This window comes from Hippocampus zosterae, chromosome 19 (genome assembly GCF_025434085.1).
Source record: "Hippocampus zosterae strain Florida chromosome 19, ASM2543408v3, whole genome shotgun sequence".
Taxonomy (NCBI): Eukaryota; Metazoa; Chordata; class Actinopteri; order Syngnathiformes; family Syngnathidae; genus Hippocampus; species Hippocampus zosterae.
This window is the reverse complement of record NC_067469.1, coordinates 8737322-8762730: the sequence shown is the minus strand read 5'-3', so window position 1 is coordinate 8762730 and position 25409 is coordinate 8737322. Positions and strand designations below refer to the sequence as shown.

The window sequence follows — 25409 nt, the reverse complement described above, 5'->3', positions numbered from 1 at the left end:
CTTCGCTACAGCTTATCGTCCCGGCCCCTTTTCTCTCGCCCGCTTGCCCCCACCCCCACCAACCCACCCCCTGCTCTTTTTCTTCTTCTTTCTTTCCTGACCGGGTGGTGCGGAGAGGGGAGGAGAATCAGGGTGTAATTGGTGAACGGGGTTAAGTACTTGTTTGAGCCCCCCGCGGGCAGGGGGCGCTTCAGATGATGACTTAATCGTTTTTCTGCTCAATTATACGTTTGCGGACCAAACCCCGCCGCCGCTTCGGCACCCTCCATTCACCTCTCCCCTCCACTCTTTGGGTTATGATAGGGGGCAGGAGGGGTGGGGGGTGGGGGGGTCGGCTCCCAGCGGGAAAGATGAACACACTCTCACTTACACACTATCTCTCTTGTCTCGCTTGTCTTACTTAATGTCTCTATTATCGCCCGGCAATTTTTCTCTTTTCTTTTTCACACCTCACATCTCGACTCCCCTGACAGGGGGGTTGGGGGGGGAATGCTTTTATCCCCACGTCTTGTCTTCTTACTTCCAAATCCGACGACTTTATAAGTCTGAGACATGACGGACCTCCACGTAAGCTGCAGAAACTCCATTACAGTCAGGATAACACGGACCAAAGATGTTACTAGATGTTCTGGGAATACTTTTGACTGAAGAATTTGAAATCTTTGTGTACCCCAAAGCATCATGTTGGGATCGAGATCAGAGATTTTTTTTCCCATACTATTCCCACGGAGCTATTAGCTGTACAAGAAGTTCAGAGCCGGAAGCACACTCATTGTCAAGATGTCTAAGATGACTAAAGCAGCGTTTCCGCCTCAAGTTCAACGACATTTCTTTTTTCGTAATTATAAATTCAATCAGTACAGCACTGCAAAATCTAACCCACATCTTCCTGGACATCTCAAACGTTGACTTTTGGGAATCTTATCAACAAAGTGAGGAGCATACCAAGTATACAAAATGTCTTGGCAAAATAATGGATTCACATTCGGAGGGATTTAAAGGCACATTTCAAACTTTAATTCGAGAAATGTTAAGTTCTTGGTTTTGGTTGTTTCAGGAATTAAAAGGTTGCAATGAGTCTTGCACTCCAGAACACAGACCTCTAAAAAGTATGACCGTATTTTCCGCACTATAAGGCACTTTGGCTTATAAGGCGCACCGTCAATGCACGGCGTATTTTGAAACAGTTTTCATATATAGGGCGCACCGCATTATAAGGCGCATAGAATAGAAGTTACAATAGTGACGGAGGTTGCGTTACGCATCCACTAGCTGGAGCTACGCTAACGGGAATACAATAAAATACCGCTTTATTTATGTGGCGCTTTCACAACCGCCGCAGCTGCAACAAAGGGCTTGACGGAACATTTAAAAAAACTACGTCCAAGAAATCGGAATATTGATCCGTATATAAGTGCATCGGAATATAAGGCGCGCTGTCGGCTTTTGATAAAACTGAATGCTTTTCGGTGCACCTTATAGTGCGGAAAATATGGGAATCCCAAGAAAAGTCTCCTTTCAGCCTTTCCAAAAACTGTTCTTTCCACGCTGAGAAATTTCAGCAGAACACAAGAGAACGAGAGTCTTCCCGAAAGTTCCTAGTTCTGGGGTGAAATTTAAATGCCGGCTGTTGGACTAAGTCCAAAGTTTGTTCGAGATGTACCACACCCAGAAGAGAAACGATATTTTGGTGGTGTGATGTCAAGGCTCCCATGAACCAAAGTACAAAATAATTCTAACTGTTCCCCGGTCCTTTTTCTCTTGCAGTTTAACCGCTGCATCACCTCGCAGCTCATCAAGTGGTTCAGCAACTTCCGGGAGTTCTACTACATCCAGATGGAGAAATTCGCCCGGCAGGCCATCAACGACGGCGCCGCCGGCGTGGAGGACCTGAGCGTGAGCCGCGACTGCGAGCTCTTCCGAGCCCTCAACATGCACTACAACAAGGCCAATGACTTTGAGGTAAGCGGCAGGCGCCAACAAAAATCCAAATGATGTCGTTTTAGAAGAAAAAAGGGCTTCAATGAATTATTCGACAACATTTTCAATACAGTGAGTCGATTTCATTCAGTGGAATGACGTCTCGTAAATCAACGTTTATCTTTCACCATTTTGAGGTCGGGAAACGTGCGAAGTCGCTTGCCGTTGTGCTTTCGGCTTTCTGGTTGGCTAAGTGATGCTGTTTTTTGGAACTCAAAAGGGCAAAAAGCGGAAGAAAAATCGAGTGACTTGATTTGTCGCGCCCCTTCTTCCCCATCTTTTGTTTCGTGGCCTTCGTGCGTTGGGAGACGCTCGCTACTTCCCCGTTGTTCATTTTGCCGTCGCGTGTTTCATGCGTCTTCCAGTTTTTACTGGAAGCCCTCGATGGGTAACTTCACCTTTTGGTGGGATTTTTACGACATGCGCTTCTCCTTTTTTTTTTTAAAGCCACCTTAGCTCACCGTTTCCCCTTCTCGGTGTGGGCGGAACGTCAAGAAGGTTCGCACGTGTATTCGTTACAGCCACTCGCCGTTCTCTGAGTGCCCCGTGTGAGCGTTTTGTTATTGCCGCATTTCCCAGCAGTGTCCTGTTCACCTCGAAGGGTACAGCCATCCCTTGGACCGGACCGAGCATGCTGGCAAAGCATTTTTTTCCGTCCCGCGTGTCTGTGTCACTTTGGGGGGGGGCGCAGATGTGAGGTAGGAGGGGTGGGGGTTGTGGGGGTTTCACTGTTATCAAGGTTAAGCGTCCTACTGTTTTCGCACGAGGAAGAGAGAAAGGGGGGAGAAGGGGAAAGCAGGAGATGGATAGATAGGGGATGGAGGGTGAGAGCGGAGAGACAAAAGAGCATTGAGGGGAGGGAGGGAGGGAGTCAGGGGAGAGTGGAGGTGGGTTTTTTTTGGGGGGGGGGGAGTAAAGAGAGAGATGACGTACTGGATAGAAGTGCCCTTGCGAGCAGTGGGAGTTTTGCAGAGCTCACACTTGAAGTGCTTCACTCCCACTTTATTTTTTTTTCCTTTTTTGCACCCCCCCCACCCCCCTCCCTGCCCGTCTGTTTCTCTGTTTGCATTATTTGTCCACTGGGGCCACGCACACAGACACACACACACTCCACTTTCCTGCATCCATCTTCTGTCCTCCAAAGGGAGGCATTTGAAAGGCTTGGGGGCGGGGGGGTTGGGGGGCTGGCAGAAACACTTGGATATGATGTCTCAATAAGTCTATTGGAAATTAGCGAAGAATTCAGAGAATAACTCGAGCGCCAAGGATCATTTCATGAACACACCAAAAGCCCCCCCCCCCCCCCCGACTTTTCATGGACCACCTTTGAAACGAACGGCAAACTTTTGCCATTATGACTATTCCTTAAGACCCCGTCAGCGTTCTCTAACAATCAAACCGGCCACCCCATTTTGCGCCAGTCGGTGTTCGGAAATTACCAAAGCGGGTCGTGTGCGTGACTACGCCAATCCGTCCATTTTGTCACAAATAACAAATCGGCATCTTTCGACGAAGTCACGGCGGCATCAATGAGGTCGATCTGCTGGCTGTCTTTGGACAATTTCAAAGTGTGTTGACTTGCGGCTTCCTGACCCCCCCCCCCCCCCCCTCGTCACTCTTAAGGCATCCGGCACTGTACGGCTTGAAAACCGGCTGAAGGGGAACGGCTTTTTTTTTTTTTTTTTTTTTTACTATTTGCATACATAAACGTGAATATTTGCAAGAAGAGGTGAGGACAGGTGAATAAGTCTTTGGAGTGTTGTTTGTGTAAGGGTGGGGGTGGGGGGGGGTGCAAGGCTTGTATTGGGGCGTTTGAGGTGTGTGTGTGTGTGTGGGGGGGGGGTGTTTTGCATATTAAGGCTTTTTTAAAACGCAGGCGGGCAGGTGTGTGAGAGATACAGGAGCTGATTAGGGGCCAATGTGAGGTGGGGGGGAGGGGGGGGCAAAAATGCCCAGCCATGCAAATTCCAACAGCGCAGAAGAGACTCACAATGTTTGCGTGGGGCTTTTGTTTGTGCGCGTGGGCGTTGTTTGCGTGCGTGTGTATGTGTGTGTGTGTGTGTGTGTGTGCGACCACAAGTGTGTGAGCGTGGGCTTTTGTGTGGGACTCACGTGTGTGTTGTGTATGTGCAAGTTTTGTTCCGATTGTTCCGTCTTAAGTGTGTTGTGTGTGTGTGTGTGTGTGTGTGTGAGTCATAGAGGAAAACGTGGAGATGGTTGAGATGACTGCATGTGTGGATCAGGATGCCCCCAAGGCCTGTTTTTTTTCTGTGAATCTCTCCCCTTTCTCCTCTTCCTCCTCCTCCTCCTCCTCCTTTTCCTCCCCTACCTGCCTCCGCCACCACTTGAAACAGGAGCCTACGCACATTCGCCGCACACACACACACACACACACACACACACACACCGAAGTTTCCGTTCGCTCGATTCCGCATCATCAAAGTTCCATCCACCTTGGTGGCGTCTTTGGAATGAATATGTCCTCTGTTTCAGCGACACACTCGTGCGCACACACACTCGTCCGTGGCCTTTCTTGTTTGATGCTAATCTGCGCTGTCACTGTGTTGGCCTCATACGCTCCCCCCATCTTCCCTCCCAGCTCCTCTTTTGTGGCAATTGTTTCCTCTTTTCCTTTCATATCGCTCCCTCGCTCGCCCAATATCCCTTCTCTTTCTCTCTCTCTCTCTCTCCCTTCCTTCCTTCCGTCCGTGCGTCGCCGCTCTCCTTTCATTCTTTCATCCTCCTCTCGCATGTCTTCCCCCTGCCTCGCCTTCTCCTCCTATTAGGAAAGTTTTAATGGCATAATTGTCACATTCCTTCTGGCACAATGAACACTGGACGGTAATTAAAAGACTTTGCCATTAATTACCTACTTTCCCCTCTTTTCTCCTCCACCCCCCGCCCCAACTCTGCCGCGCCTCTCTTCTTGCCTTTCTTCTCCGCTTTCTCATTCACCGACGTCCGCCGCCATCAAAGTGCGACCCTCTGCCGGAAAAAAAAAAGCCTTGACTTTGAGCGGGCGACGCTTTCATGTGAAGTGAAAACTCTCGCTTAGCATCCCTTTTTCCTTTTGTACCCCCTACCCACCCCCCAAACCCCCCTTTTCCCTTCTGTCTGTTTGAACCCCCCCCCCCCCCCCCCCCCCCAAATGACAACACTCATCATCTTTCATGAGACAGGAATGTGTGTGACCTGGTAATGGCTAGGAGGGGCTGCGAGGGGGTGCGGGGCGTCTGATAAAAAGACAGTTTTATGATGGCTCTGGGAAACTCTCAAATTTCCATCGGACCGACTGAGCCAAGTTTCCTCAATCTCACGCACGCACACACATGTACACACAGGGCCATTTAAAAGAGGAAGTTACTGTGATCTCTTTGAGAGAGGACGATACCGGCGAAAGTGGTGACAGCACAGCCCAGTTTTGAGTTTCCCCCTCTTCCTCTTTCTTCCACCCGCGCACGTATTTTGGTTCAACTATTCCAGATCTGATGTTGACGTAAAAACAAAGCGCTCATCTTGTGCATCAACGGTTCCGATGAAACGTCCGCCTCTTTTAAATCTTTTCGTTTGAAGACTTTCTATCCAATAGATTGTATTCTTTTTAGGAAATGAAAGCTTCGGGTGTCAGACTATCATCAGCAGGTTGGAACAGAGAGACTGGAGGAGTCACAGAAAAGTATTGACGTGAGTGGAAGGCATTTGAGAACAAATTCTCATTTGCAATGCCAACCTGGCAGCAGACAGCAAAGTTGAAAATAAAAGGTTCTAAAGCAGAGGTGTCAAACTCGAGGCCCGGGGTCCAGATCTGGCCCGCGACATCATTTTATGTGGCCCAGCCGAAAGAAAATCATGCGTGTCAACTTGGATGAAAAAAAATGTCAAATTGCCATCTGTATTAATGCGATGAAACATTTTTGTGGTTTCAGTCTCATAATGGCCCACCGAGTGTAGACGTAACTCCAAAGTCGCCCGCGACAAAAATGAGTTAGACACCCCTGTTCTCTCAAGACTCTCAAAACAGCAATGGTGATCATGTACATTGTACAGTATTCCTTCGCTCACTTCTTCGGCAGTGACAATTAGATGAATTTATGATTCGTTGAAGACTTATCCAGCCCTTTAGGGCAGAATATTGAAAGAATGGGACTGAAGAGGTCAAGAAAATTGCTAGAAGAAATAATCCATGCGGGGTCTATCTTGTAGGGCCTGGTGAAATTTCATTCGCTAACCTTTTGTATTTTCCATATGGAAACTCTCATCATCATCCTGACGTATCACATAATTGCCCCAGCAGTCAAATTTTTAATTTGTGGCTTTCTACAGGCCGCATAATAACGACATGACACGAAGGGCGATAATTTGGATCTCGAGTTGGACTTCCGTGGACTACCACGGAGGATCTTCACATTTCCTTCGTTTTTTGGGGGGGCAATTTGCTGCCCTCCTCTTCCACCTGCTGTCCCTCCATCCCCCCCGTCTTCCCCTTCTCTCTCTGCCTCTCCATCCATTACGGGAGAGCCAAGAGCAGATGCTGTGTGTCCAACCGCCGTGCCCCGGTGCATTGTGCGCTTCACCTCTCCTTCCCCCTCCGTTCCTCCCTCTATCCTCCCTCTTCACGTCCCTCTCGGGGACTACATTTGTTCCGACGCCGGTTTTCCGCGCTCCCGCCATCCCCAGCCTTTCTTATTCGCTCTTTAAAGGAGCTGAGGTGGGGAGGGGGTGTTGTCGCCACATAAGGACACGGTCTGTGTGGAATAGTGGAGGGGGGTTGGGTGGGGGGACTTTGACCAAAGTCTGACCTCGGAGAATCGGAGGTGAAAAGGTGACGGCGGGTGGACAAGGAGAACGCAAGGGGAATCTGCGCAAATATAGTAGAGTCAGACACGGACTCACCGAGATGTGCTAACAGTTGGGACTCGCAGGGGTTGACCAGAGACAAGAAAAAATATATATTTTTAAAAATCTGATAAAACTTTGAGATGAATAAGATGGTGCTATAGATTTAAGTTCAGAGCTGCCGAAAATAAACGCAATACAATATGCCGCTGGCATACACATTCCTGTATGTTGATGTACTTTACATGCACCGACTGCATCTCCTCTGGGCTTGAGAAAAGGTGCACGAAACGCGCTCCAACAAGACAGGAAAGACATCTTCCACTCACACTCCAAAAACATCTTTTCGAGGGCAGTTTGTCAAGTTCATTAAAATGACTTATGGAGTTTGTCTTTTTCAAGCTGCTAGCAAGATTTATACGTAGCCTAAAACGAAGCAGTCGACTTTAATAAGTGCCGAAGTTCTGACCGTCCATTTTCTTCGTAACCGGTTGAGGGACAGCGGTCACTATATTTGACAGCTTACCATGTTAGCAGGTTACAGGGTGGATGGAAGGGTTAAGGCTTTGAATTTTGGAAGAATTTATTTTTAGTCAGGTTACCGTCTTAAAAATACAGCGATGACATTAGCATTAGGAATTAATTGCTATCGAATAAAGCAAAAGCATCACGCGGAAGCCGAATCTTCAGGCCTTTGAATTGTCCTGGGGACATCAGTTCAGCTAGGAAAAAAGAATAGCGAGGGGCATCATCTGCTTCTCGGTGAATGGCCGGGGGCTATTGAGAACCCCCCCCCCCCCCCACTTGACGTCGCCTGACAGCTCTTTTCTTCACCATGTGGCGGTTCCCCATGTGTGTGTTGACTGAACTGAGCTTATTTGTGTCGAGAGGTCGGTGCGAGTAAGGCCGAATCGCTTAACGGTATTACCTGCTTCCGCACATTGCATTTGCCCAATTCGTGAGTGTCCCTCCTTCCATGTGCCCCCCCACCATCATCCCTGTGTCCCGCCCCCCATTCCTTCCTTCCTTCCTTCCTCCTTCTGTCCCTGGTCACCTTGCTCAGTGGCACAGCTGCTGATTATGTCATTATTCCTGGACCATTTTGGTCCCCCTCCCTCTGTGTGTGTGTGAGACTAATGAAGCGTGGTGTTGGGACCAATGCCAAAATGACCAGGGCGTGTATCAGAGGTGCAGATGTGTCCAAGTCGTACACCCCCTCCTTATACCCTCTGTCTGACTCCATGCATGATTCCCACTTTCTTTCCTCGTCAAACTCCAACCTGCACCCCAACGTCTTACTCCCCTCGCTCGCCATCATTTATCGTTTACTCCCCCCTTCTTCCTCCCCGTCTATTCTTTCTCAAGCTCCCTTCTCCAGATGTCCTCTTCCCATCTTCCAGACTCCCTTGCTCCTTTCTTTCCCTTCCGCCTCCTGCTTGCTCCCTCTCCCTGACTTGCTGACCCTCAGAGCCGCCCTCCCCCACTCCATTACACGACTTGGTGACCCCCCAATTCATTGTAGTCGCTCTCCCCCCCAGGGATTGAACTCTTAATTTCTGGGGTTCCTTTGCCGTTTCAAATTCAGTCCTTAATGCTTTCCTCCTCAAAAGCCTCATCAACTCAACCACCGTTAAGCATATTCACAGCTTGCAAAGTGGCTTTTCTGCTTGTATAAAAGTGAGAAAAAGTCTGTTTTTAAAAAGACCAGCAGGTCCGCGGATGACCGAGATACGAGGTTTTGAGGTGCAATATCGAGACGCAAGAATCCGTGGTCACACATCACAAGAAAGGAACACTCAGTTAACTGCCGTACTTAACCGTTTTTTTATGAGATTCTAAATATCGTTTTTGACTTCCCAACTGTGTTAGCATAGAATACCGGTTCCAGTCATCATATAAATTCCGCTTACTTCACCAACAGAGGGGCAGAGCTCGATAGACTCGAGTGGTGTTCCACATTGCGCTGATACTCGGGTCAAAGATATTTCATGATACTCTTCCACACATTTCCATCACGTGCTGCAATGCCGAATTAGCACAGTAGAAAAGAAGGGGGAAAAAACAGTTGAAAAGCCGTGGTGTTCCCCAAGGCTCAATCACAGGCCCACTTTGGTTCAATGTCAAAATTACTGACGGATGGATAGACGGACAATAATAAGAACCGTCAGACAGAAATTCAAATGCCCGGTCGGACCAGTGGGGGTCTGAATTGAGGAGGAACGAGAAGGGAAAATGGGGACAGCAGTGCGACCGCTTCCTGTGTGTCTTTGACCCTGTGCCGCCATTGACTCTGTGAACTTCGGTGAGCGGTGAATGGGCTACCTCTGCTCAGTCTCACAAACAGGCAGGAGACACACACATACACATATGCGGACGCAGAAGCGCCTCAAGGGTTTCAGCATTCTCAAGGCTATCAGCGGACTGAGGGTGGCTGATGTTTGCTCAGCTTTAAGGCCCCTTTCCTGTCCCAGGGCTCACCGAAGACTTTCTGCTGAGGAGCTGAGGGGAATCTTAGCTGCAGACAATGTAGCATTTGAGGGCGGGTGAGGGTAAAAAACAAGGACTCTGCGCTGCAGTTGGACTCTTCATCCGTGGCCCGAGTCTTATCAGTGGTTGCGGACGAGCACAGCAAGGGGCAGAAAGACAGGGGACATGGGTTTTGTTTGTCCAAAGTGACAGTGTGGGCCAAGGACTTATCGAGGCCTTTGTAGATTATTGATCGGAACAGATATGGGAGGCAAAAGGGGACTATGTGTTCTTGTGCGTGAGAGAGAGAGAGAGAGAGAGAGTGTGCGAAGGTTCGGGAAGTTCTGCTTTGACTCAGTGCAACTGGCCTGTTCAACTTTCACTCCAACACACTAGCACAATAACATACAGCTATAAATTGGCCATTTGTCGCCGTTGATCGACCTTTGAAAACTAACTCCACGCGCCCTGTAATTGACTGACGACCATTCCTAGATTTAGTTTACAACTACGACTCCCCTTGCATTTAAAAAAGATCGATGTCTTTTTCAAAACTTGCCATCAAGACAAAGGTTGGTGACAAGAACAGCCAATTTTAAGAAAAAACAGAAGACCGAATGTTTCTGGTCGTTTAGCACGGGGCACCCCAACATATCGTGAATGCACAAAGTTGCAGTGCTCAATAAATCAGAAGTCATTACTCAACCAACTCTTACAGTATGCAAAGTACTAGAGTGAGATGAGTGAGACGACCAGTCTCATGTCCCAAACTTGTATTCAAAAAGATTGAGACTAATGTACTTATTGTATTTGTTTTGAAAACGTGAACTTCTTTTTTGTGGAATACTTAACGGGACCCAGACGCTAACCCCAGATACCCCACATCAATTAAGTTTCAGACCTCTGCTGTAGACCAAGACTTCCGATACTATAGTCTGCTGGTCTTCTGGTATTTGCTTCACCGTGGGGTTAACTAATAACGATTTCGCTCTAGCTCGGTCTTGGTCAGGACATTGAACATGGTTTTATGGCTTCAAAAAGTTCATAGCATTTTTAGCATGTTTCAAAATGTTTCCCCTCACAGCAGTCTTACGTTACCAATACAAATGCTAAGTCACTGATCAGTCCCTCCAGAATTTACAAACATACAGCGAGAGAAAAAGCCATGAGAAGCGTGAGTATTCCCAGCCGGAGTTAGGGTTAGGAATTAACCTGGCCGGCCATCACCAGGGTCTGTGTCATGTCCCTGCATTTCATCCTTCAAGGCTATACAGTACACAAACACTCACGTATACCAGCACGGCCTTATCTTCCAGGGTCTTGTCTTGTTTGGCCAATGCTGTGTAAATAGAAGGTGCAATACATCTCCTGACAGTTCCCAAAAGCAAGGGGGAGAAACACGTTGAGCAAACAAACATCTAACCCTGAGTCACCAAAGAGAGAGGAGATTTCTCAGGCTATGCCGAAAGACAGTCACTCTCACACACACACACGCCGGGTGTGTAACAGTAGCCCCAGCATGAAGGCTTTCGGGCCCCAGGCTCCCTTTCGAAACGTTTGTCTAAGCAGTCTTAAGACAGAGTGCCATGGCTGGAGTGAATAGCTCCCAGCAAGCCGTCCACAGGCTCCTATTGTCCGCCGTCATATTTTATTATCTCATCAAAAAGCAGGAAATCCGATTCCCTCTCTCTGAAAAAAAAGAGCTTATCCTTGTGTCTCAAAGCAACCTGTCACGAGAGAGGAGGTAGAGGGGGGGAAGAGCCAGTGAATGAGAGTGATTAACTGCCTGGTCGGAGAAGACCCCTCTTTTTCCTTTCATCTATCTTGCCCGCCATTCTTTTCCCTTGATTGGTATTTACCCAACATGGACCAGCTACAAAGATCCTCTCGAGTCGTATTGTTACGGTATGGCCTCCAACCATAGCTGGACCTGGCAATTGATCAAAAGGGACTACGGACTACATGCTATGGCCATAGATTACGGTGGACGGACGGCATCAGTTGGTTAGTCTTAGTGTTTAAGTTTGGGGTGGTTCCCTGAACTCATTCACTCCCAAAGACGTTTTTAAACGTCTTTTCAGACTTGGTCTAGAATTGGGTGGTACTGAATTTAAAAGGGGACTGCTTCTGTGGACTTGTGGACAGGGGCATACAACATGAACTAGACTTGGCAATCAATTATTTTGGTCTGTCCGTGTTCATTTTATCCAAAGAAACTGCAGACTCTAAGGCCTGTCCTCAGACAGAAACAGACAGCTTCAGATTGTCTCCAAAAAATGGACTTTATTGCACTTTGTGGCTACAACAGCTTGTCAGTGGGGTTGGCGGACCGCTTATGTACCGCTTTTAAACTCTTGACAGAATGATACAGTACGGGAATCCCGTTTTGGTTCGAGAGAACAAACAATTGACCCAGGGGTCCGACAATTCATGGAGGTTGTACCATGTGGGGTGGTGGGGGGGGGGTGATTTCTGTTCCGGTACTCCACTTGGCAGTGTACCTGCAAACGTACATGTTTCTTCAGGTCTGTAACCTGATAAGATAAAGTTTTCGATCCGACGAAAGGACCCTGAAGGTCCCCGCGGGACAGCACTGTAGTGTAAGAAAATTACTCTTTTATATTGCCGGTTTGATTTTTATTTGAAGGCAACATGTGGACAAGAAAAAGAAAATACTTTGTACTCTCAGTTACCTTGTTTGCCTTTTCGTCTCCTTCCCGCTTTGTGCATCTGTCCTTTAATTTTGGGCTCTGCTGAGAACTTGTTAAAAAGCCCTATGAAATATGTATGAAGGATTGTGTGCCACGCGATTGGCCCCATTTAGCGGACAGCAGAGCGAATGAAGCGGCCACACCGGATAATCCCCCACAATGCCTCTGGAACAAAAGCCCAACAGCTGACCCAAGAGAGAGTGATGAAGGGGAAAGGGGAAGGGGGGGTGCATGACGAGGGTTGCAAACAAACAGTTAAGACTCGACGTCCGGAGGCCCATGACTCCCTTACAAAGATTTTGTTTGAATTTTTGATTTTAGAATTAGACCGCATTGTGAAGTCTGTTGACACCACTCTCACATAACAGCGCCTTGGAATTTTTTTTTTTATTGATATTGTTAATCATTTATGGGCTACTATAGCCCAGGCGCATGTCAGCTTTCCGCAAAAAGTAATTCTGAAGAGACACCAAATGGGAGGAAAGAGATCCTGTCGCTCAGTCCCCGTCATGTCTTTTACAAAACCTGCCGCGGAGAGAAAGTCTGGTGACGAGATGGCCATTTTCAAGAAAAATGGGAGAGATTGAATGTTTTTCTTTTTTTGTCGAGCACGGGCAGGGAGACATTTGAAAGTTGTGGTGCTCAGGAAATCAGATGTCATTATTCAACTACATAAGATCAGGAGTATTTAAGGGGCAGAGAGATGAGAAAGAAGACCAGGTAACCAATCTTGTTCAGGTTGTGAAGAACCAAAATTTTTTTGGTATTAATAAAGACTAGGAAGATTGGATTCGTTATACTTTTCTTGATGATTATTGTGAGAAAACGTAAATTGCTTGTCAACTAAAAGGACAAGACAATCCAACACACAATGAATACAAAGCGAGAATACGCACCAAGGAATATTTACGAGAACCAAAATATGAGCAAACGAGGCAAAAGCTACGAGGCAAAAATGTCGAGGTACATCTAAAATAAAAAAAAAAAAAATCAAGCACTTGGACACAGTCGTGAGCAAGGCTAATAATCCGACAGCCAGTTGTCTGTGAAGCAGAGTATATATAGGCAGCTCATAAGGAGGCCCGATTAGCGTCAGGTTGGGCTCATGAGGGAACGCCCTCCACTCCTGACAGACACTGGGAAAGAAAACGGGACAGGATCATGACAGGATCAAACCAGCGGCCCTTCTAATTAATCAGTACCCAAGAAGTAGCTCTCCGTTTCAAAAAGGTCAGTGACCCTTGCAGTAGACATACTTTGAGTGATCGATGATTGGTGCCGTAACACTGTTGAAGCTTACATACATCACAAAAAAAAAAAACCCAGAAAAAAACGGACACGAATAATTGTTTTGTCACATCGGTCCCTCTGTCCTCAGACTCTTTGCAGCCCCTCCGTCCCTCGCCATCGCGACTACCGACCCCCACGCCGACACCTCCCTTCGTCAAGAGGATCTAAAATACCAATACCCTTTTCTCCTTGACATTGCATTCTCCTTGTAGTCAGCGTTTTACTGTCCTTTTATAGTCAAAACGTCAGGAGAAATTCCATGCGGCAATATTCTTAGTAATGCGGCACTCCTGGGCGCAGGGTCGTAGTCACCCAACACCACCAAAACAAACCGTTATATTGGGATTTTTATACAGGGGACGGGTGGAGGGGTCTTCTTATTCACAACTCACCCTTCACACTGATGCGTACACATTGTACACAGGCACAGGCTAACGGGCTTCGTAGCCTCCATTCATCACATGGAGGGGTGGGGGCGTGGGGGGCAGATTGTCGTCCCATGTGTGTGATGTGCGAAAAGGCATGACTGCTTCAGTGTGTGAGTGGGGATGTGTGTGTGCGTGTTCCAATGGCCGCTAACCTTGCTGTGTCCTGACACTCCTGATGAGTATCTGCAGGACACTGGAGGAGCAGGGGGCACTGTAACGTATTCTGCTGTATTGAGTGCAGAGTTGGCAAAAGTAGCCACATTCTGCGCTTAAGTCAAAGTGCAGATAATTGTGTTAAAAAATAAAATAAAATTGAAAAAAAAACGGTAAAAGTAGCACAGATTCAACTCCGGTATCAAAGTTAAATTACAAAAAAAAGTGAAATGTACTTCAGCACAAAAGGAAAAATGAATTTCTACTGTCAGTTATAGCAATTTTATAAACCCATTTGAACATAAAATACATTAGTGACTAGCATAATTCTGATACCGAGAACAAAAATGAAGTTGCTGGTAACATGCTATTAAGCTAGCTAACAGCATTCAGGTTATAGTATGAAAGCGCGTTGCCCTACTTAAAGTAAACTGAGAACCCCCCCCCCCCCCCCCCCAAAAAAAATGCTTTTCAGCTAATGACTTAAAATGAACCTTATCCGTTTGTATTTTCACATTAGAGATTTTTTTTCCCTTCAGTTTCATGTGCTTGTCAATTTAAGCTACCAACACAGCTAATAGGCACAATTGTTGACTACAATGATAATGAAGTAGTTGTACTTTGACAAATCCTACCGCGCCTTGTGTGTGTTTGCGTGTGTATGCGCTAAGCGAGGTGGCCGTGAACAAAAATGAAGTTGCTGGTAATATGCTATTAAGCTAGCTTACAGCATTCAGGTTACAGTATGAAAACGCATTGGCCTACTTAAAGTAAACCGAGGAATCCCCCCCCCACCCAAAAAATGTTTTTCAGCTCATGATGACTGAAAACTAACCTTATCCGTTTGTATTTCCACATTAGAGAAAGAGTTTTTTTTCTTCAGTTTCATGTGCTCTTGTCATTTTAAGCTACCGACACAGTTAAAGGGTACAATTGTTGACAATAATGATAATGAAATAGTTGTACTTTGATACATCATACCGCGGCTTGTGTGTGTGTGCTTAGTGAGGTGGGCCGGGGAGACAGTCAGCATTATCCGAGCAGGTGACCCCTGAAGGCTGCGTCGCCCTGACGCTCCGGTCGGGAGGAAGGAGACTGAGCCAACCCGCGGCCAGGCGGGTGTATGAGCGTGCAATATGTCGCCTCTATCGCCGTACAGGATGTGTCATCTCCTTGGCACAAGGAGGTGTGTGCGCTTGTGCGGGCGCATGTGACAGCGTGTTGGCTGGCAGGAAGGTGCCGCGGAGCCTTGCCAGGCGTGGTGTGGCTGAGCGCCGCTGTCAGGGACCGCTAAAGGGCCCCCCGGCCGTGTCTCCCGGTTCCGAAAGCATTTCATACTTCCTCTTTCGCCGGCACCTCTGTGACACTTGCGCCTCTTGTCTTTTTTTGGTCACGGGTTGTGTGTTTCTTTTTTTGTTTTTTTAGAGAGAGAGACATAAACAGTGACGCCGGTAACGGGTTCGAAAGTGAGACATAACGTTATGTTGATATGTCAAAAGGCGAAGCATCTTACAAGACTTACAGAACGGCTCACTTGCGATTTATTCAAGAGCCAGAGAAGAATACAATGGCCTTGATGACGGCAAATATTCAAAAGTACGAGGAAAAAAAAGTGTAGTGCTAAGTTAATACAAGAAACGCGTGTTTGTAATGAAGACATTCAGAGTCAAACGTTGAATCAGATCTTTTACGAGTCTTTTTTGACACAAGTATCTGTACTTCTCCTTCAGTTTAGTGTGAGTCCACCTACAGGTTGTATTTTATTCTATTTATTTATATTTTTTTTACAGTGAGACATAAAGATGTCATGCTGGGAGGGACGTGGGCGTTGTGAGAACATTTGCAAGAAGTAGCTGTTCTCAGGTGGAAGCTTCGACTCGCTTTTAGGAAGTTGAGTCGGCAGGATGGAGGATTTATGATTTTATCATACCCTAAGATCGGATCGGTGTAATTGTGCGGATAAGGCAGCAGTGACAGGGACGCTTGCCAAACACAATAGCCAATGAGATCCAAGAGGTGGTTGGACCAGAAAATGAATTGAACTGAACTGAATTCACTTGAGCTGTATTTTATTTCTACAATGGCAAATCACATCAGCAGAACTCACGGCACTTTTTTGTTTTCCTGCCTACTCATCGAATTAATGTGCCCCATCAAAAGTGCCGTTTCAGCCGGCCAAATTGCTACGGTGGTTCTTATGTCACTTTTGTCCCATATTGTCTCTCTAATGAATCTAGAGAAGAAAATACAGTGAAACTCCTCTACAACGAAATCATGTTTGCAGCACGAAATCTTTCACAACAGGGGGTTTTTCACTGTAGCAAATTTGATCTCAGATGTACACGCACACACAAACGTAAGTGTACTCTTTATTTTTATTCCAATAGTGCATACAGTATGAGCATACACTTATTTGACACTTTATATAGTCGGTGTAGTAAGAAAAAAAGGGAAAGAAATTGCGAAAGTTATAATCAGCATTCGCTTGCACTTACATCAATTTCTTGGATAATGTATTTTATTTTGCTTCCTCCGTCTTTCATTTGGATCACTTTTACCCTCTCTTGCAGCATCGGAGCTCTTCTTGTCTTAGCTGCTTGACATCCAAAGGTCCGCTTTGTAGCCATTTTAGCAATGCAACGTTCTTGCAGCGTCTGAACCTAACAATAACAAATACTTCCTGAACTACTGCGCATGTGTATGCCAGTGTGGTGATTGCTGTTGCCGTTTCCGACCGAAGCAGTAGAGGTCACTGTTGGATTAGACTTCGTTGAAGTGAATCTCGTCGGGAGGCAAGAGCAGAGAAAAATATTTCGTATAACGGAACAGGTTTTTTTTTTGTTGTATGGGGGCAGCAGAGTGGGAATGGTGTTAATGCATGAAGATTTTTTCACACTAGGGGGGGAATTTTCACCCATGAAGGTTTTGTTGTAGAGGAGTTTCACTCTACGATCATTTCCTGTAAGACATGATAAAAAAAATTGTTTCTTCAATTTTCAGCGGGCTATCCGAAAACCAAATCTTGAATCGCTGCAGCCCGAGAAGACCCCTGTATTGAGCCGTGGCAATCTGTATGACTCGCAGGTCCCCGATCGCTTCCTGGAAGTGGCCGAGATCACGCTGCGGGAGTTTTTCAACGCCATCGTGGCGGGCAAAGACGTGGACCCTTCGTGGAAGAAGGCCATCTACAAAGTGATCTGCAAGCTGGACAGCGAGGTGCCCGACATCTTCAAGTCGCCCAACTGCCTCCAGGAGCTTCTACACGAGTAAAGCGATTCCATCTTCTTCCCTTTACCACTTCAACACTATTCACTTACGTTTGCCCCTGCCCCCTTTTTTTCCTTTTTTCTTTTGTGAACGTATGAGTTATGAAGTAGCATTCCCGAATTTGAAGCCTCGGCGTCCGTTCCTAGCTCTTGTGTTGCGGTTGTTGTTGCTTTGTGTTTTGGGGATTTTTTTTGTTTTGTTTTGTTTTTCTTGATGAACTGAAAATTGGAATCACTTTTTGGGCTGATTTTTGGGACCGTGTGTGATGACGTTGTTTTGTGACGTTGAGATTCCAAAATCGCGGTCCACTTGGGGGTCCTAATCCACGAACTGACCCCCTCCCCACCCTCCACCCCATAGACCGACCGTGCTGCACAAAGAGAGTGAGGAGCTCGACTGGACGTACTGGGGCAAGTCTGGACTGGTTTCAAACACTGACGTTTATACTATTTGAAGTGTTTCCCCCCCGAGCAAGTAGGGCATTGTGTTTATCGGGTGTACATTATTATTATTATTATTATTATTATTGATTACATCTGTTGTGTATGATGATTTTATTATTTGCCACCACCGCTTGCTGAAGGTTGGCACTTGAAGATTTGTTTGTCCCCTCTTCAAAAAGAAAAACAAAAAAAATCTAAATAATAATAAATTATTCCTATAAAGAGAATTGAAAAAGAGTTTAGATTGTGTAAGATTCTAATTTTTATGTCGATCACTGAAAATGATTTGTTTGAAATTTTGGTTGCTGGGGATTTTAGTCCTTGAGCGGTATATATTGATTTAATTTTTTTTTACACATTAATAAAGTTTCCTGCACTGGGCCAGTGAGACTGTGATGAAGCAGATTTTTTTTTCACCCCCCCGGGCCACCTTTACATGGCTGAAATTGTATGGATCTTTCTACTGGTTACTGTAAACGAGTGCCGTTTTTTATTTTTATTTTTTTTTATAAATACTAGCACTATTTTCCACCAAGAGGCGCAAAAGTATGCCTGCATTTTGTATTTAATTTTTATTGTAAGACGGCATGATGATATGATCTCGATAGCAGCTGATACTTGAATATATGGTGAATAGTGAAGCACAGCGTTGCGGATACAATGGCTAATTGAAGAGTCACAAAAAAAAATTAAAAGCAGGGTCATTAATGCCCCCCAAGCCCCAATCCCACTGCGACGCTCACCTGCATTTATGTGATCCAGCTCCACTGGGGAAGGAACAATATGAGGTCGGAGGTGAGCGCGCTACCCCAGGGGTAGACGCGGGCGATCTCGGCGACTACAAAGAGCGCAGACAAAAGGCTGGGCGCGAGGGACGATGCGCAACTCCAAAATCTTCCACTCCGGACCTCCGTCGCTGTTTCTGCCACTGTGGAATAGACGAGCAGATGATGTAGAACGAATGTGGTGAGGCCACAAACACTTTTTTGTTTGTTTGCTTTTTTAAAGGCTCTGCATCGTGAATATTTTCAGGATTCCGATTGGCTATAGTGACCTGAAGTCTTGCTTTGGTTTGGCAAGTGTTTGACAGCCTGCGTGTGTTTTCGTTGGGATGTAACCCCCCACCCCCACCCCCTAATTGCATTGACAGCAGCAGAGACTGACCGTGACTCCGTTTGTGGTATGATGAAATGAAGATTTAAGAAAAAAAAGCTGCATTTGTTTTTACCATTGTTTTTGGAGGTATAAGGGCACGGGAAACACAAAACAAAAAATATTTCGTATGAGATTAGTTTAATAAAGCTCAATGCCGTCTTTCATTGTTGGTTTTGGAACTTTATAGTCAAACGGAATCACAAGTATGAATCCTCTTTTTCCTGCATTGGACACTGAGCATTTTCCAGAAGTGACTTTCTTCTAGTTCCAACGCCTTACGGTTCTGGGAAAGTGTTACCTGTCGCTTGGCCATTTTTTATTTCAGTTTTGACAATGCAGATCTATTTATTCTTTAGAAAACTACTCGTGTACGGACACGGCCCTCGGATGTTAACGTATGCCCGCAAGGTGTCACACACCTTGGCCACGCGGGCCCCCCGGCGCGTCTGCAGAAATGACAAAAGATCAAAAGGGAGCAGGTTGCTTAACCTGCCGACTTTTTCGAGTCGGAACAAAAGGAGGCAGAGAAAGAACGTGAGCAACTCCCTTCATTCTCTCCCCAGACGGCGTTCTTCTTAAGATCGGCGGGCCTGAGAGAGTGAGTCGGATGTATTTCTCACTGCCCGAAACGTCTCAAAGCAGCAGCCGAGGGCTGGAAAATGCCACAAACAAAAGGAAAAAAGCAAAGGATACTCTAGTGAATTTAGTTCCACGCCCTGGCGCTTCCTGGCGCCTCCTTTAAAAAGCCCTGAAGAGGTCCAGCCACGGAAAAAAAAAAGATTTTGCTTGAATTTTGTCGTGACATGATGACATTACATATTTAGTCTTTTTTTTTCTTAAGTATTGTACAGTATAAATCTATGGGGAAATATACATATATATATATATATAAAATGTAGTGAAAATTCGTCGGGGACGTAAATTGTTATTCATAACGACTTTGTTTAATTCTCTGTTCCAGTTAAGCGAGTTACTAATAGATTAGGACCGATTAGTTGTCAATTTTCCCACTTTGTTTCTTTCTCCGTTTTTTTTTTTAGGGCTGGAGGGTGGTGAGATAAATAATGTAACAAATAACGGAAAAATAAACTCGGAATCCCATTTTCAGATGAAAATGTTTTGCAGCTGTAAATATTGTTTCGGTTAAAAAAAAACAAATGAAAAAGATAAAAAGAATAGATGTACAGTTTTTCTATGGTCAATCAAATGGGGTGGAAAAACTTGGGGTTGTCAGACTTTCAGGAAAAAAAAAGAAAGAGAGAAATTGTGTTCCATGCTTTTTATTCGGGGGGGGGGGGGGGGGGGGGTCAGTGCCCCTCAAGTTGCACCAGCATCCGTTGGTTTCAGTTGAAGCTGAGAGAAGCCCCGAAGACAGTAAGCAGCCTTTGTAGGGTGTCGAAAAACAACAACGGGGGCTGGTGGGGGGTGGGGGGGTGGTTGTCAATACGGGGACCACCCGTGTCATGGGAGGGGGACACGTTTATACAGAAGAGGCTGATTTTATACCTTTTTTTCACCCCCTCTACCGGGTTCAAACAGGCGGGGAAAAGTTGTTGTGCTTTTGTGGAATTTTTTTTTTCGGAGTGCTTTGCATTTTGCGTGTGTGTGCGTGCGTGCGTGCGTGCGCGAGTGCAAGAGAAAAGGCCGATTATGAGAACCTGTGAACCAGTTAGTGACACAATTCTCAACGCGCCGCCCCCCCTCAACCCCCCCCAGCCCTCGCCCCCAACCTCCCCCACCCCTGGGAGTTGCCATCCTGACATGTAAATGACTCTCATTAAGCGCTGGCGACGTGCGTGCGTGCGTGTCGCCATCATTTCCTCTGATCCGTTTGCTGACCTGCTTGAAAAGGATTTTGGTAACCCCCCCCCCACCCCCACCCCCGACCCCACCTTTATGCTTTCACTAGTTAATCTTTTTATTATTATTATTATTATCATCATTATGATTATTATTATTACTCACATTTCTTTTGTAAATATCAATGAGGTGGAGTTATAAAGTGAGAGCCTTTGTATAATTTAGCAACGTTCTGTAAATAGTGTTTTGTTGACGCTGTTTTTTTTTTTGTATGACATGATGTTGATGATACCATTATTATTATTATTATTAGAGTGCAGTAATTGCATTTTTTAAGACACACAGGCTGTCAAATACAACTCATATTCCATTATGGCTGCTTTTTTTGGGGGGTGGGGGGGGTTATTTTTGTTCTTGGTGTGTATTATGTCCTGCAGATTGTGTGTAATTTATTGGTTTAATTTATCCTAATTTATTCAATGTTGGTTTCTTTTTCAACCAGGGAAGGCTGGATTGCATCTCATTAAGTAGATCAAACTTTTTTTTTTAATTTTAATCCTACCTAAAAGTGAATTTAAAAAATATATATAAACATGGGAAGGGTCTTGGCAGCTAACTGGACATTTTAAAACTGTTTTTCATTGTTTCCCGACGGGGGCCGAAGATAGCCTCGGAAGCTCAAAATGAGTTTGAAGTCGTTTGGTGTTTTCTCCTGAGAATCTTATTCTCCCCCCCCCCCTACCCCCGGCCCCTTCCACACCTTTCTGAATTGCTTTGTCGCGATCCAAACACAACCAGTAGTCAAATTGCCTTTCGTGCCTTCTTCACCCTCTCTGAACTGAATGTATGTGCAGTGTATATGCAAAGCTTGTGAGAAATGAGTTCAAAAAAATGGAAATAAAAAGGAAAAAAAACTGACATCCAGGTTTGGTGGTGAGTTTTTGTTTTTTTGTTTTTTTTCCCCGGAGATTTTATTTCATTTTCTCACTTGAAATTTTGTTCCGTGTTGGGATCAATCGATTATTTTCCAATTCGTCGATGACGCAAAGTCACTCACTCGCGATCGCATTTCTGGCTGTGCCGTGAAAGACGGAGGCCACGTTGGACGAGATCAATTCATCATCATCATCATTATCATAACAAAGCATACGCGCGCACAAACACAGCGACACCGTCCGTCGATTAAAGCCAGAGAGCAATCAATAAAACAATCGTGACGGGTGTTTCTAATATTCTCTTGAAGCGAAACAAACCGGCTGAAAACCTCTCGTCACATCACGAATTTCTAATTGGCTCTTTTTGCGAAATAAGGTGGCTAAAATCTCCTGGATTTGTATTTTGTGACTTTTTAAGGTTGAATTCGGTAGCACAAGAAAGTCTATCCCAAAATATTTGTTATCCTTTTTTCCCCAAATATTTTTTGCTCACGGTTCTCATTTGTTAGACATCTCATATTTCTGTGCATCATTTACCCGTTTACTCATCATGACCTTATTGTACTTTCCACCACGTCGGCCCGCTTTTCTGTTCCTTTTCTTTCCTTTTGTTCTTGTCCGACCGCTTTACAGTCTTTTTTTTTTTTTTTTTTTTGCTTTGATGCTCATTTTTGGAGTTGCTTCTTTTGTGTGTCTTTGCTTCGCTCTTTGCTTTTGAGTCTTTTCTTTTTTTTTTTGTTTCCTTTTCCCTCTTGTCCTCCACCTGCCTCCCCCTCCGCTTTTGCCTTCACCGGAGGCTAAAGCGGCTCCTTAGGTTGGGGCTGAGACAGCATCTTTGTACAACACCGACCGTCTGCTCTGTAATCAAATACCATCTGTCGCTACATCTGAAGACTCCCTCTCTTTGCCTTATACGCTCATGCACGCGCAAGCGCGGGCTAACGCGTTCGCACGCACATACCACATCTGTGCTACCCACTCCTGGACAATGTGTGCACACTTGCGCGGCTTTTATTACCCGTGGACTAACAATCATTCCACCTGATTCATTTCTTGGCCCCGCAGGGGAGGAAGTGGCCCGGAGTCACTTTCGCCGCTTCCTGTTTTGTTCCACCGCGGGGGCGGTTCAAAGGTCATTGTCTTCAGGTATCCGTGTTTGTTCTGTGACTGTGTGTCAGCAAGACCTTGGCTGTTGTATCGGACGGGAGATAGCGGACTTTAGCTTCTCAGTCTTAGATCAACAGCCGACTATCTCAAAAGGCTACCAGCCTTTCCCAATGTTTGCCCAATGTTTGTCCCTGCTCCGGCACAGAAAACGTTGACACGGTCCCCAAGGTCCCCCCGCCACCGCTGACGCCAACCCCGCCTTCGCCGGCAGTCACTTATCACATGCTCAGGTTCAAGAACATTTTTCGATTCGCCACAGAGTGCCCGCAACGTGTCTCAGGAGTACTTTTATATAATGCGTCATGATGCAGGACTAAAAGGAATACTGTGGTAGTACAGTGAAACTCCTCTACAACGAAATTATGTTTGCAGCAAGAAACTTTTCACAACGGGGGTTTTTTCATTGCAGCAAATTTGATCTCAGATGTCATTTTGATCATCTTTACCCTCTCTTCCAGCGTCAGAGCTCTTCTTGTCTTAGCTATTTGACATCCAAAGGTCCGTTTTGTAGCCATTTTAGCAATGCAACGTTCTTGCTGCGTCTGAACCTAACAATAAAAAATACTTCCTGGACTACTGCGCATGTGTAAACCAGTGTTGTGGTTACTGTTGCCATTTCCGAACGAAGCAGTAGAGGTCGCTGTTGGATTCGACCTTGTTCTAGTGAATCTCATCACGAGGCAAGAGCAGAGAAAAAGATTTCGTATAACACAACAGGGTTTTTTTTCCGTTGTATGCTGGGCAGGAGAGTGGGAATGGTGTTAATGCGTGATGATTTTTTTCACAGTAGGGGGTATTTTCGCCCATGTACGTTTGGTTGTAGAGGAGTTTCACTGTAGTTGTACTACCATCTCACAACAGGAAGACTATGAAGTACAGGAAGCTTTTCCTACAGTGGTACCACATAACCCCTATAAACCAAATCCCCACTCTAAAGATACCACCTCGCCCTACCTACCGCCCAAACCCTAACCTTTGGGATGCCACCTGATACTAGGACTTGAAACCCAGAACCCTGACTTCTAAAAACAGTATATACCATCTAACATAATACAATTGTTTTGTTTTGTTTTACAATAATACCGAACAATATTTGATTTTAAATGTACCCACGGCTAAAGAGAGTGATTGTATCGCAAGTGTGGGGCAGTTCGAATCCTGCCACCCAAACTTTGGTATACTATCCAACGCCCTCAGTCTACATTTACCACTTAACGCAAGGGATGCTGGGTAAAACTTTCACCCCAAAGGAAACAACCAAATCCTAATCCAACAGATATCTCGGAAATCACTGACCAAAACTCTAACCCAAAGGTTACCACGTAACAACTGGGGTCTCGAAGTTGGTCAATACATCATGGTGATAAAGCGGTTCACAACCACGCATCGAAACGGTCCCCAGTTTGCTTCCAGGCGGGACACCAATATTTGGGGTCCAATTTCCCTCGCAAGTAAAACACATCTTCATTTCCAGCCGGTTTTCTTGACCAAGATGCTGACAGATGACCCGGATTCAGTCCCTTGGCACTACATTCTACCAACCCAGCACTCCACAATAAAGATTTAAAGACGGAGAAATTGTAAGTCCTTAATTGGTGGGGTACATCTATCAAAAACAAACCAGATGGAGCACTCCCGCACGTTTGCAATTAACATCCGCCGCTCTGGTGTTCCGCTGCGGAGCCACTGGCATTAACTGGCTGGCAGCAGTGGACACCTAGTGGTCAACATGTGTATCTTAGCCCCAATGTCTGATTTTTTTGCATCTCTTCTAGTCCCTCCTCGTTCATTTATCACCTTGTTCTTTCTTTTCGTGCACACTCTTGCGGTGAGTGCGTGTTTGGTTCGCGGAATTGAAAGATTCCAGCTGGACAGATTTCCCTCTCTCTCTCAGGGATGGAAGGCTCCGATGCAACTGGAGCCACGGAGGCTCAAGAGAGGAGCCTGGGAAAGGAGGAACAAAGGGGCCGTCCGTCTGCAGCCATCACCGCCTTTGCACCTCCTCTCTGCTCTCTTCTTCCGTCCCTCGGTCCCCTTGCCTCTCTTCCATCTCCCCACTGGCCAGCGCCCCAAATTAAGACTTCAGACAAGAATTGGACTCGCTCAAAACAGGGAGCGAAAGAGGGCAAGAGAGAAAGCGAGAGAGACAGAGAGAGAAGGAAGTCCATAACAAGCCAAGAGGAGCAGCTCGACAAAGCCTCTGTTGTTGGATGGCAGGGCCCCTCTGTCGCTCGGCGAGGAACTGTCACTGTGTCAACTTGGATCTCTTGTTTGCCACACAAACAAACCAAAAAAAAAGCCACTAATGAACACACACATACTTACACAAACAAGCAACATGATTGGGCACTTTCCCTGAATTTAAGCATGAAATGATACAACATAAATCATGTATTGTGGGGGGGGGGGGGGGGGATCACTGGCCTCGGGGGAAAAACACCTGCAACACACTTGGAAATTGTATTTCAATAGTGTGTGTTTAAAACAGGCTGTGCATCTTGTCGCAAGAAACTTAAGATAGAAAGTGAAACTCGTTTTGGCTTCCGCTACACTAAAACCCGAGTCTAGTGGGTCCAAGACAGATGGCACTCGGGGCAAAGCTGGTCTGGGATTTGTGTCTCTCTTTCCACGGCTCCCTCCAGGACACTCTCGCTTTTAATAGCCATTATTGGCATTCTTTGCCTCTTCCATCGGCCCCCCGAATCAGAAATCACAGAGGCCCATTATATTTCCTATTGACCCATTTGGCAAGGTGGTTGGGGGGCATTGAGGACTGGA

The 25409-nt window shown here is 46.0% G+C and overlaps 1 protein-coding gene across 2 annotated transcripts in view; it reads left to right on the top strand.

The window, feature by feature from the left end:
• Positions 1-21072, top strand: part of LOC127592643 (prospero homeobox protein 1-like) — a 37164-nt gene extending 16092 nt beyond the window's left edge. For both annotated transcript variants that reach the window (XM_052053571.1, XM_052053572.1), the window contains exons 4-5: positions 1768-1962; positions 16949-21072. In XM_052053571.1, the coding sequence (XP_051909531.1) occupies positions 1768-1962; positions 16949-17134 (381 nt within the window). In that variant the 3' untranslated portion in view covers positions 17135-21072. The remainder of the gene's footprint in view (positions 1-1767; positions 1963-16948) is intronic.
• Positions 21073-25409: the final 4337 nt, after the last annotated feature.